This window comes from Filicampus tigris, chromosome 22, assembly GCF_054856515.1.
Source record: "Filicampus tigris isolate MCC_2025a chromosome 22, RoL_Ftig_1.0, whole genome shotgun sequence".
Lineage (NCBI taxonomy): Eukaryota > Metazoa > Chordata > Actinopteri > Syngnathiformes > Syngnathidae > Filicampus > Filicampus tigris.
The window spans coordinates 4,901,281-4,914,527 of NC_141238.1; the positions used below are offsets into that span (position 1 = coordinate 4,901,281).

General features: G+C 46.2%; 2 protein-coding genes across 4 annotated transcripts in view; one reads left to right on the forward strand and one right to left on the reverse strand.

Annotated features, from left to right (window-relative positions):
• Positions 1-13,247, forward strand: part of wnt5b (wingless-type MMTV integration site family, member 5b) — a 40,834-nt gene that overhangs the window by 13,758 nt on the left and 13,829 nt on the right. The window contains exon 1 of one of the 3 annotated variants that reach the window (XM_086022244.1): positions 12,846-13,196. The exons of the other annotated variants lie outside the window; for them this stretch is intronic. The gene's annotated coding sequence lies outside the window, so the exon portion shown is untranslated. Of the gene's footprint in view, positions 1-12,845; positions 13,197-13,247 lie in introns of those variants that run through there. 3 annotated transcript variants of the gene reach the window in all.
• Positions 4,135-7,077, reverse strand: fbxl14b (F-box and leucine-rich repeat protein 14b). The gene has a single exon (XM_086023002.1). It carries the CDS (start codon positions 6,317-6,319, stop codon positions 5,117-5,119), a length of 1,203 nt encoding a protein of 400 aa, XP_085879128.1. The 5' UTR covers positions 6,320-7,077; the 3' UTR covers positions 4,135-5,116.

The window sequence follows — 13,247 nt, forward strand, 5'->3', positions numbered from 1 at the left end:
CCGCTTTGGCCACCAGGAGGCAGTATAGTATAGTCATCGAGACAAAACGAAGAATAGTACTTCTTCTAGTACTGCTGTAGCTGACTCAGCTGTGACAGCTGCTTCTAAAAACGCAATTACCAATGCTAATCATTAGCATATAAATCGTGATTATGTTAGCATCTCAGGGGGCGGCCATTTTGTCTTGTACTTATTTTTTTTCCCACAGTTGCTAAGGTCTCACTGTGATGATGTTTACAGTCGACAGCAAGTGGTGGTACAAAACAAAATGGCCGCCCCTTGAACTGTATAACAACGGGTGTATTTTTCTTTTAAGCTAGCAGGCCATTTTTATTGACATTGCGGTGTAATTCTCTTTCTTTTATGTTTAGTTTCACAGTAAACTCCAATAGGGAGTGGGAATAAACAGCCTCAAGTTTCTTTTTTGACAAATTGTTTACTTTTTACTCTTATTGTGAAGATCAGTTGACAAATCTGAAGGCACCACTGTACTCATATGTTAAAGTTTTCTGATATCAAAAGTGACCCATGTTTCCAATTCAAAGCAACACCAAAGGGCCCCCAACACACAATCGACACTACAAAGCCCAACGAGAGCCCCCCACCCCCACCCCCCCTTTTGGCCCCGCCACTGTCCCGAGGGGGGGCCTCGGGGGACTTCAAAGCTCCGTCGACTGTACCCCGGTGACACCTCAGCACCAGGTGCCGGCTTGAGGGTGGAAGAGGGAGTGAAAATGGTGAGCAAGAAAGGGAAAGGAGCAGGAAAAAAAAAAAAAAATTAAAGAAGCAGATGACAAAAAAAAAAAAGCAAACAGGCAGCGAGCTAAAAATGGAGCAGGGAGAGAGCCACAGGCAGACAGAACACTGGAGCCACAAACAAGAGAATTTTGGGTGGGGGGAAGGGGGAGTGGTTTGTCAGTCGCACCGGGCTGCTAATGCCCCCCCCCCCTTTTTCAATGCTTTGTTGTCAAGAACCCCAACCCCCCCCCTTTTTTTTTTTTTTATGGTGAACTGCTACTTTAATGATGAACAGTAAAAAGTCTTCCTCCCTCGCCTGACAGGAAGTGTGATGCAGCTCGCGACGCGATCACACGCACACACCGCAAAGTTCAAACGGCAGCGTTTACACTATGAACAAGTTTTTATTGGACGACTTTTGCTCGGCGACCTACATGTGGAAAAACTCGAGGGCCTTTTTTGTCTAATTTGGGGGGCTTTGCCGCCTTTTTTGGCGGGGGGGGGGGGGGGGGGACGAACCGCTTTGAAAAGCTGTCAGTCATGCAGATAGGCAGCATGTTCGTGCGCAGTTTTAAATAGAGCCACGCTGTGAGCGAGATGCGTAAATCTCTTCTGCCGAGCGCTTTTGATCGCGGCGGCGGCGGCGGCACATTTTCCCGGGGAACGACTGCAAACTGTGTGATAAAAGAAATAGATAGCAAATCATAAATTGGAGGATATTTACGTGCTTAAAGGCCTCAAAGGCAGACTTGTTAGCCCCGTAGCGAGGTCAACTGTCGGAGTGCGCCTGCAAATCCTTCGCCTCCGTGATTGGATGCGACTAGTTTGCAGACTGCGTGCGACTATAGCTAGCTGCCGGGGCCGCGTTGTCACCAGATGCTGAATTTCAACCCGTTACTTCAACTTGTCTTCGGTTCCTGCTGATTTTTTTAGGGCATTTTCCCTTCAGTTTTGTCTTCGGCAATTGAAATTACATGCTCATTTGGGTTCGGGTCGGATGCTTGCCTCGCCTAGTGAATGACATCCAACTTCTATGGCTCGGCAGCATGCTTCTGGTTGTTGTCCGTCGGCACCGTGAAGCTGCCCAATGACTAAACGCTAAATATAAGGGAAGTGGACTTTGCACAGATCTGGATCGGATGGGCGGATATTTTGATGATTGCACTCTGAAAACAGTTGGGTTAAAAATAACATAATTTTGGGTCAAAAATGGACCAATCCACTACTTGGGGCAATTTGATCCTTCTGTCAAACTCTCACTACCCAAAAAATGGGTAGTTTTCTATTATAATAACCGATTTCAATTATCGGCTAGGCCGATTTTCGGCACCGATATTTGGCTTTTTGACGAATATCGGCATCGGCCTTTTTTTAAAACTCTGCTGGCCGATAATAAATCAATTTAAAGCGCTGGAAATCAAAACAAAGATAGTTGAAATTTTCATTTACTGTAGAAAGCTACATGGAGCAATCGTTTAAGTTTTCATTTATCCTTTTTAAGACGCGCTGACAACCCCGGGTGCTCCCTGGACCTTTTGTTAGAATATTATAAGAGATGTAGATTGTCAAAAATGTCTTGATATAATTATTAAAAAAACAAAATCAACATTATGCAAACCTGGAAGATTGTTCAATAAACATGCTTAAAGACGTTGCAACAAAGTTAAGAGTACATTTTCCTTTAGATTTTGATGCCAATATTTTCCTTTTTAACGAAAATGAATATCGGCTCCAAATATCAATTATCGGCTTCCTTGCCTACTAATAATCGTTAAAAAATTATATCGGTCTATCTCTATTTTCTATAAAACAAACCCCAAAATTGGACTGTTTTGTACAAAACAGCGCAAGAAAGTGGGTCAAATTGACCCAAATAGTGGATCGGCCCATTTTTGACCCAAAATGGTGTCATTTTTAACCCAACTATTTTAAGAGAGTATAATGTCATCATTTGTCACTGATCAGATCCACGGCTTGGAAAAATCGAATATTTTCAATTCTTTGTGTTATTCTTGTTCTCATCTATGTTCGTCACAGAATATTCTTTCAGGAGTGCGTACGAAACTGGTAGCCAAGACGGTACGTGTCGCCGATGGTGAGCGATTCGAGTCGACTTTCATACATCTACTTATCTCCCATTTACGGAAAGCGTGACCTTTTAAAGTCGAAGATGCGAGTCTCATTCGTGTGAAATATGAAGCCGCCGCCCTCGGGGGGGGTGATTAGCTTATCTTGCTACTGAGGCCAGAAGTGGGATGGATGCCTAAAAACTCCCCAAATGCTCACTTGTTTCTTTAAGTGGAGCAAAATAAAGTACACAGATACGAAAAGTGAGATTATTATTTTGTTTTTTTTACTCACCGGCCACATCATTAGGCACGCTCACTTTTGATTGACCGTCATGATAAAAAGCATCTGGAGGGAAGTTATTACGTGGCGCAGTTTATTTTTACGGCCGCGCATGTTAAAATAAGTTATTTCCTCGTTAAAATACCGCAAAATGCTCACTTGTTTACGTGATTTATCCGGCGCCCGTCGCGTACGTCGGCCGGGTGGTCGCCTGTTTTATTTGCGCTTGTAATCAAACATAATAATCGACGGGGAGCGGTAAAAGGGGGCGGCGCTGAAGCTGTCATTGCCGTTATTAGCCCGGCTGCTATTAGCCTAAAATGTTGAAAATATAGATGTGATTTTTTTTTTTTTTTTTTTTTTTTTTTTGGTTATCTGTTCTGCAAAGCTGTCCCTGTGGTCAACAATCCCGCCGCCGGGTCTTTCGATCTATCCCTAAATCCCCGCGGACGCGGCGTCAGGTCACAGAGGGAATGCCTTAAACGCTTTGAATGATGGTGTGGAATGTTAAAAAGAAGTGTGTGGGGGGTGAAAGGCGAGTGGGGGGTCTCCCGGCTGGCCTAAGATCTGGTATGCGTGACTGAACAAGAGAGGGGGAAAAAAAAAAAAAAAAAAAAAAAAATCCCCCCCTTTTGCCAAAAGCTGCCTTTCTAACTTTGAAACACACACAATGGCCAGTGACTGTCACACATTTCATGTCTGAAATGACACACTGTACACAGCTGCCATGCCAATAAATAATATGCTAATAATAGTGTTTCATTTAAAAAAAAAAAAAAAAAAAAAAAAATGTGGCATCCGGTAATATATAACTGTATCCGTTCCAGTGCCTCGTGTTCATTAATTACAAAGGCAATGCGGCTAAATCAAGGCATCCATTTTGAGTGGGCTCATAAATAATAAAACAACACAACAGATTTTTCCTCTCCTCAGCCCCTCGGAATGAAAGGCGCCAAAATAAATATGCTAATCCTCACCGACGTGGATGAGAGTTAAAAAAAAAAAAAATCAACACAAAAGGCGCCTTTGGTTTATTATATAAATATCTTTAATTGTTTGTTTTTTTTTGTTTGTTTGTAAGAATATAAAACAATTTAAGTTTGGGATTCTGCACGTTCTGTCGTTTCTTTTTGAACATTTTTTTTTTTTTTTTACAAACATAATATACAGTACATTTTTTTTTTTGTTTTTCTTCTTCCTCAGCAGGACGCACATCCGTGTGTTGGTTTAATCAAGCAGGTCGTTGCATCACGTCGAAATGAGCGCACACACATTGCGCGTGTGTGTGTGTGTGTGTGTGTGTGTGTGTGTGTGTGGAAAAAATCCAAATCAAAACAACAACAGAGAGGGAAGAAATAATCGATTGCTCCTTATTCCAAGCATGTCTCCGAATGGGCTCGGGGTATTTTTATCCGGGGGAGGGATGGAGAGAACGAGGAGGAGAGAGAGAGAGAACATTCTCCTTAAAAAAAAAAAAAAAAAAAAAAAAACATGGAACCCTGATTCGTTTCAATCGATAAAAGAGGGTAAAAAGATATCTAAATCACTTCAATTTGAAGCAACATTCACTGACGTTTGTCCCCAGCAGCCCCCCCCCCCCCTTTTTTTTTTTTCTTCTACTGAACTACCTGAAGCTTCACGCGTGTCAACTTTTTGTTTTGATTTGACAAATCGCACACACCGAGCGCGTTTGCATAATCCATCGTAGATCGCGAATCGTCTCTTGTAGTGAAATAGTTGCGGGGGGGGGATGGCGGGGGGGGGGGGCGACACGCAGTCCCTCTAGGCACATTTTCTCCCATTTTCTTTCCTTGTTGTGGAAAAACAAGCACATACGAGGTAGCCGTTTTTTTTTTGTTTTTTTTTTTCAGGCTGTGGCGGGGGCGCGTTGCAGGAAAAAAAAAAAAAAGTGGACGCCTTACTCCCAACGGGCGCAGCTCGGGGTTGGGGGACTGGGGGGGGGGGGGGACGTATGAAATTGCATCAAACTCAATATGAGATTTGTTATCGCTTTTCCTGGCCCCGGCCATCACCTGACTTTCTCGCTCTCCGTCATCTGCCAGAGTCCCAAGTTGAGCACTTTAAGGCAGGGCAGCTGCGTGATCCTCTCCAGCCCCCTCTTGGTGATCTTGGTACATCCATACAGGTCGATGCCGGCCAGCTGGGTCAGGTGGTCGGCGATGAGCTCCAGCCCCTTGTCGGTGATGCGCACGCACTGCCCGATGCTGAGCGTCCGCAGCTCGTGCATCTGCCGCACCATCCGGTTGATGCCGTCGTCCGAGATGTGGCACGAGCACAGCGACAGCGACTTGAGCTTGTACAGCCCCTGGGCGATGTACGCCAGCGTCTGGTCGCCGATCTTGTCGCAGAAGGACACGTCCAGGCCCGACAGGCGCAGCGTGCCCATGGCCAGGTGCATGGCGCCCGTGTCGCTGATGTTGTCGCACGAGCGCAGGTTGAGGCTCCGCAGCGAGGTCATGTGCGAGAGGTGGATCATGCCGGCGTCCGAGATGCCGCCGCAGAAGCTCAGGTTGAGCACCCGCAGCTTGGCCAGCCCCTTGGAGATGTGCTTGAGGGACAGGTCCGTCAGTTTCTGGCAGTCCTGCAGGGTCAGGTACTCCAGGCTCAGGCAGCCCTCGGCGGCGCTGCGGGTCATGCCGGCCAGGTGGCCGATGCCCACGTCCGAGACGTGGCGGCAGGATCTCAAATTGAGGCTCTTGAGGCGGTGGAGCCCCCACGCGATGAGCAGCAGACCCGTGTTGGTGATGTTGCTGCAGCCGCCCAGCTCCAGCACCTCCAGGTTCTTCAGGTACTTGGCGATCCGGTCCAGGCTGGAGTCGGTGATCTGCTTGCAGAGGCTCAGGTTCAGCACCCTCAGCGACGGGATCTCCTGCACGAACGCGTGGCCCAAACCGTTGTCGGTGAGGTTGTAGCAGCCCGACAGGTTGAGGGACTCGATGTTGGGCATCCCCTGGATCACGTAGCTCAGGTTGCGGCGCAGCGACAGGATCTGGACCCGCCGGATGCCCCTGGCCTGGAGGCTGGGGAACAGCGAAGGATTGGCCCGCCGGAGATGCAGCTTGGCCTCCACCCCCCGCCACACCGACTTGTGGTACGACGCGTCCCTCCAGGCCAGGCACACTTGGGCCACCCTGCCTTTGTCCCTCACGTCCAGATAGCTGAAAATCATGGCCAAAATTTCCGGGAAGAGGCACGAAATGTGCGTCTCCATTGTTTTTCAAAACCCAGGCATATAAGAATCAATACTCCACACCCCCGCGGCTGAGAAAAAAAAAAAAAAGAAGAAAAAAAAAAAGCCCTCTTTACAATTACAAAAAAAAGTATCAACAGCCCCACCCTCTCCAAAAAAAAAAAAAACCGGACTTTTCTTCTCTCCCCCTCACACTCAAAGTGTGCGCAATCGATCCAACTCTTGAGCCGGCTACGCTGGCGCAGTCACATTGAAAAGAAGCGAGGCAAAACAGCCCAAAAAGCGCTTATTCCTGCCTCCGCCAAAAAGAGGAGGAGAGGGGGCGAAAGGAAGAAGAAGGAGGCGGAGGAGAGGAGGAAACGGCGTCAAACCTTCCCCCCTCCTCTTTCTCTCTCTCTCTCTCTCTCTCTCTCTCTTTCCCTCCCTCTCTCTCTCTCTCTCGCTCTCTCTCTCCCTCTCTCACTCACTCACTCACTCACACGACGCTTGTATTCTCGCCGCAAAAAGGCGTCCACTCTCGGCCCAGCGCGGATCCAGACGGTCGTGCATTTCAGAGGCGGGAAGTCGAAGTGAGAGCGACGCGGCCGACTCTGACTACTTGTTCCATGGCGGGCGGAGCGACCGAGAAAGACTCCGGAGGATGATAGTGCGAGGGAGGCGAGGGGCGTCCTGCACTCCAAGCCTTTGTCTGCTCTTTTCAAACCGACTTGGCAGGGACCCCCGCACTCTGCCCGATCGGGAGGGGGGAACTCACGTGCCAATACGAAGCCAACGTGTTTAAAAGTTCACTTTGCACCGCTTGTAACCACGTTGCCATGTGTAGCCGTCATAGTAACATTTATTAACCAGCAAGTTGATGTGTTATAACCGAAGCGAAGCGTAATTATCTCGTTTTTCCGAGATGGTCGTCCCCCCCTCCGTGTCAGGCAGTTGGTTCGTCCCGCCTCAGCTGGAACTGTGCGAACAGTTTCCCTTGGAAACCAACTTCTTACAATTCAGTTCACTCTGGGCTTTAACCCTTTAAGCGGACCACACAGGAAACAGGAAAGTCAACTGGAGAAGTCTATTCACTTTTCTTACTTGGCTGACACCTTTTGTGTTCCCTTTTAAGTCTTTCTTTTTGCTGCGCTGAGGGGAAATATCCTCCTCGAAAACGAGCAGGGAAGAGAATACAGTCAAGTCCCGTGGCTGCAAACGTTGATGAATTGCGAACAGAAACTACCCCCCCCCAAAAAAAAAAAAAGAAATCTGACGTGAAATAAACAAAAATGCTCAGAAGTTCAACACTTTCACTTGTTTGTCCGTGACTGTTTGGACTGAAGCCGCAAAGGAGGTTGTTTCCTGAAAACAACTGACAATTTCCGCCTGTTTTCTTCCGTGCAAATGAAACCAAGCAAGCTCATGCTGCTGCGAAAAATCAAAAGTTTGACAAAGAATTGCGGCAGTGTCCTTAAGTGACTGGCTGAGGCGATAAATTAATCCCAAAAGTGTAAAAAAAAAAAAAAAAACCCTCATGTGTCTTTTAGTAAGGCCCAATATAATCACTTTGAAGCTGTTTGTCATCTCACATCTGGCTTTGCTTAAGTTATGACATTCATCATTAATTCATTTTCTTTTAAAAAAAAAAAAAAAAAAAAAGTGTGTTGCTGTAGATGTTTTTCGAGCTGCGGCGTCCAACTTTCTTCCCTTGCAATGGGCCTCTTTCACCCACCAGTGTAACCTTGGACTCTGAGTGTGTGTGTTATCGCCACGCGTGTGCATGTGCATAGCCTATTCATTCAAAGGAACATATGTCTGTGCCTATGCGTGTGTGTGTGTGTGGGGGGGGGGGGGGGGGTTGAGAGGGAGAGATAATATGACAGGGGAGCCGTTTGCCGAAGCCAGTGGAGTGTGGCCGAGTGCTTGAGGAGAGCGGGCAAGGGGGAGGAAGAGCTGATGGGAAACATAGCAGTAGAGTGAAATCGAGAACAGGGATCGGGTGAGGATTAAAGGGGGCGCAACAAAATCAGGATTTTGGGGGGATCATTTTTAATTTGCGAAATCGTCAATTAAAGAAATATTATTTTCCATCAGGAAATTATTTGAGGAAAGCTAACCTATATAGAACCGATAACATTTCGTGGTATATTAAGATGCTAACGACGTAGCAGCCCTGGCTGACGTCAAATTGTGTCACGTTTGGAAGTTGTATAGTTATTAGGGCTGTCAAAGTTAAAGCATTACCTTTGGAGATTAATTTTGATTTGATCATGCATTAAAAAAATTAACTCAGTTAACTCAGTTTTATTTACTTCCTGTGGCAGCTTCCCTCTGCTCACTTTGCAGCCAAACTGTCACAAAGACGGACTTTTGCGTAGTTTTACTTTAAAAAGTTGCTCGATCGCTCAGTGGAGAAATGCAAAATAATTTGCGCACTTTGCAAAACCAAATTCAAATACCGTATTAGTTGTACGTCTTTGGTGTAAAGTTGTATTTCACGGGAAAATAATCAAGGTTCAAAGAACGCTATTCGAACAGTCTTTGAATCAAAATATTCTTCTTTTTTTTTCCATATTAATTCCAAGATTTTACTCAAATATCGGTTCCAAGCTTTGTAAAAAAAATTGTTGTTGAAAAATACGATTAATCGTGATTAATTATGGAAGATTTTGCAGTTAATTCCTTTTAAAAAAAAAATCGTTTGACAGCACTAATAGTTATAAACAAATATTTTAGCATGAGTTGAAATTGAATGGTGTGTCTCTGAATGCAATTATTGGTCGCTATAATCAAGCCAATGTGACGAATAAAAACGTCCTTCGCCTTTTTATTCCACGTGCGTCATCAAGGGCAAAACAAAGCAGTCCCTCGTGACGGCCGACACCTACACCACGTCCTTGCTACACCTGGACACGCCATCCGCCGTATGTGTCATGCATTTTCAAAGCGCACGTTCGTGATGTGAATACTAAGCAAACACTTTGACTGACAGTGTGCGCGGCGCCAGGTTAGCGTGTTTTCAGAGTTTCCGTGGCGGAGACCAAAGCGGGTTTACCGGCGTGGTCATAAACTACGATGGGATTAGCCTCACCCTTGGGCTCGGTTCAATTAGGCGCCGCGACCGATCATTTCCTGCGCGGCGGCCGTGTACTCAAATGTGATATTTGTGAGGCTCAAAGGGGAATGGAAAAGCAGCCAATGTGGGGTTGAGCGTCTTTTAGCCATGAATACAATAAATAAAACGATGAGCGGTGTAATAGTCGGACATTAATCTTTGCGCAAATGCTTCTTCATGGCCGACCGCTTCCTTCTGGACTATACCGCTATTATTTTTCACAAATACATTTTCGACTTGAGCCGACATAATGCTGCAGGGTTAGCGAAGCTATTTTCAACTCTTTTTTTTTTTTTTTTTAAATGTGTGAATAAAAATAACTATGTTAGTATTTATGTGTGACGAATATGGAATTGACCATATTTGGACGCAAAGAGATTTTCCTTGGTGGAGGTAGCTGGGAGAGAAGACCGAGGAGGTGAAAACACAGAGGGAGGCGGGACAAAAAGCCACAGGCTCGGTGTTGAGCAGCGAACGCTGAGCCTCTGCATGACCTGCTGCCTGTGTGCGCGCGCGCGTGCGTGTGTGCACGCGTGTGTGTATTGCCTGCTGGGCCCATGCTCGCACTCACACTGCGCGAGAGAGAAGGGGAAGAGAGCGGGGAAATAAGCAGTGATGGGAGGAAGAGTATTTTTAGTGGGGATGAGCAGGGAGAAGCAGTCACATGTTTCTGGAGATCGTGTGTTTGCCAAGCCCCCCCCCCCCCCCCCCCCCCCCCACCCCCAAAAGTCTGACAAGTCGTGTCATGCGAGCGTGTAAAGTGCTGATGTATGCACGGCCCGGTACATGTGCGATCCGAGGTGTTGATGAATCAGGGGGAGGGTCGTCAGCGGGTAATTGTTGCCGGTTGCCAAGGCGACGCAGGCGCGTGTCAACTTGCCAACCCCCGCGACACCTACCTGCGCGGATATTACCGTGTGTGTTCCACCACACACGTGCACGAACAGAGCAGCGGGGATGATATGAAAGTGAAAGCAGACAGTGACATTGATGTGCCGAAACTTTGTGTGTGTGAGTGTGTGTGATAAATGTTTCATGTTGCTTTGAGGTGTTTCCTTGCTCCACTTGCGCAGCGCGCACTTGAACGTATGGAAGCCAGCAGTATGGCTGCTTTCAAAGACCCGCGCTCTCGTTATTCTCCTCCCCCCTGTTTTGGGCTGTTATTTTTCAACTCTTTGCTGCGCCCCCCCCCCCCCCGTCCGAGCGTCACGTGGCAAAAACGTACGAGAGATGCTTCAAGAAACCGAGCAGCTCGAAGCTTCAAAGATACAGTGCGCTTTCGTCCTTTTCCGATCCTCCAGGACAGCAGGGGGCAGTAGTGCGTTTTGCCATTGGAAATGGAAACTAGCAAGCTAGGCCGCTAGGTGCTGCTATCTTAACAATTACGATCGTGTCGTTGTTTAACATGGTGATGCACTAAAAAAAAAAAAGAAAACATTCAGCAATAGAATATTTAGCATAGAATGTAAAGGAACGAAACAGTTTGTGTATCATGATTTTATGCTTCTATAGCTACTCAGTAAGCTGCAGTCCCTTCCAGCCCCGCTCCCAAAACAACAGCAAAAAATGTTTGCAATGTTTTTTTTAATAAGATAAATATCACCTATAGTTTTGTCCTTTATACAAGTATACTTTAATGATATTATTAATTAAATAAAATGCAAAGAGTTTTTGCTTTAATTCACTGGACATTGTGCAGCAGTACAATTAGTCGTTATTCGCAGAAGATAAAGAATATATGCCTTTGAGTATTGTTTTGTTGTTTGTGTTCAAATATCTGTAGCTTGAAGACTTACAGTAATAGCGGTGCTAGTTTCGTTAGCATGTCTTTCGTGTTTTGCAGTGTGTTAGCATTAAGCCGGCAGAATTCACACTATGTAATTCTCTGTTTTCTGTTTAAACTCCCATTTATTTATTTATCTATTTTTTAATATTAAAATGGATGGAGCTAGCCACCTGGTCTCTCATTAAAAATACATTTCACATTACAACTCAACATACTGTATATGCTGCTCATGCTATGCAGTGTATGATAATGGGCATAAGTGCGACAGGAAAAAGACTATAGACAATATAACCTTGTTTTCACACTCGCTATCTTCATTTAACCCGTCACAAGAAAGTCAAATTCACTCTTATAGCTCTCCTCCGCCGTGTTTTGATGCGATATTTCCCAGCAGTCTGCAGCGCCGCATCAATAAGAAGCGAGATGAGACGCTCGGTGACACTTACTTAATCATAAAGTTCATTTGCTCTCAGCGCAGTACAGCAACAGCTCCCCTTCAAGTGTTTTCCCACTTCTTCGCCGCATCTCATCATCACCCACCTGCCTCTTGTTTTCTTCCCTTTCTGTTGAGTCATTTCATTTAAAATAAAAAAAAAAACAAATGCAGATACATACTTGTAAGTACAGTCACAAAGTATTTGTACTTCCTGGCGGCCATTTTGAGGTCATTCCTGTCTTTTGTCCCCACCCCCCCAGCCCCTCAATGTTTTTCTTCCCGTCTTTCCACGCACTTCCACTCCCCTCGCCCGCCCTGACAGCTCGTCTCGCTACGTCGCCTCACAGACTGTGTGTGTGTGTTCCTACACATACCTTGACAACATGCAGGCCTGCTAGGTGTGTGCGTCCTCAACAATGCCTTTGGTTTCTGCCAGCTCTGCAGTCTGACATCGGAGATTTTTCAGCCGCTCTCACCCTGGGTAGTCAGCGTTTTGGCTTTTTTTTTTTTTTTTCCCAATGCACTCTGTCATCTGTTGGCATGAAAGGGCTGCGTGTGCGTGCTCATCTCTGTTTGTGTAGGATAGGGTTGGAAAATATCTAGTTTTGGATTTTGTTTTTTTTCCCTCCTATCTCCTCATGCAGGGGTACCTAATAAAGTGGCTCGGACGCGTGAACTAAAATTCACAGTGTGTCCGCAAACAGGGAGGGAGGAGAGCAAAGCGTGGAGATGAGTCATTGAAACAATGAACGTCCCAAATTTAGACAGCGCTCGTTTTATTGAAGTCGCATTTGCGGGAGATTTTTCTTGGAGCAAATTTTCAAAGCCGGGAGAATAATTAGACGCATTTCATCCATATCCACCTGTGTCTGTTGTAAGCCTACTGGGCAAACAGACGAGCCCTTATCCTGCTGACAACCGTAGCCAACGTGTAAATAATTGATCTTTTAGGAAATACGCGGCGTGCGTGTGAAGTCTGCATCCCAACATTACATTTTGAAAAAAAAACAACAAAAAAAACAGTCAAGCGGTGAGAGAAACAAAGGAAGCGAGAAGTCGCGATTTGGCAGGTTCTTTGTGTTATTTGTGTTATTGTCGCCTTTTAGGGAGGAATATCTGACCAAAGATCTTGCTAATTGGGAACAGCTTGTTTAATTTGGGACAAAAAGCGCGGGAAAAGCTGCTTTGGGCTTCAATGGATACAATTCAAGGTTATCTACGTTCGGCTTTCAATGTTGTTGGAAGGTAATCCCGCAGGAAATGAATGGAACTCAATATGATTCCCTGTGAAGTGATGGAAATGGTGTGTGTTCGTGTGTGTTATTAATTTCTCCAGGGAAGGGCTCATGAGGCCGGTGTAGTCTGACCGCCGGAGCTCCCGGGGCACCGGGGGGAAATCAGGCAATCTGGCCTGGCTTCGGTGCCCCTGCTGGGGCTTCCTGCTCGGGGATTCGGCCACTCCCAAGGCTCCAGTCAGGTGCCAAACGAGGCCTGGCGTATAGCTGACGCTGCCGGGGTGCCAAAGTGGGCCGGCTGCACCGCGAACTGTTGGCAGCAAGCGGAGCTCAGACGCTATTCACAGGTTGATACAATTAGACTCACCTTTTTGTTGTCTAAATCAAGCGTTGGACAG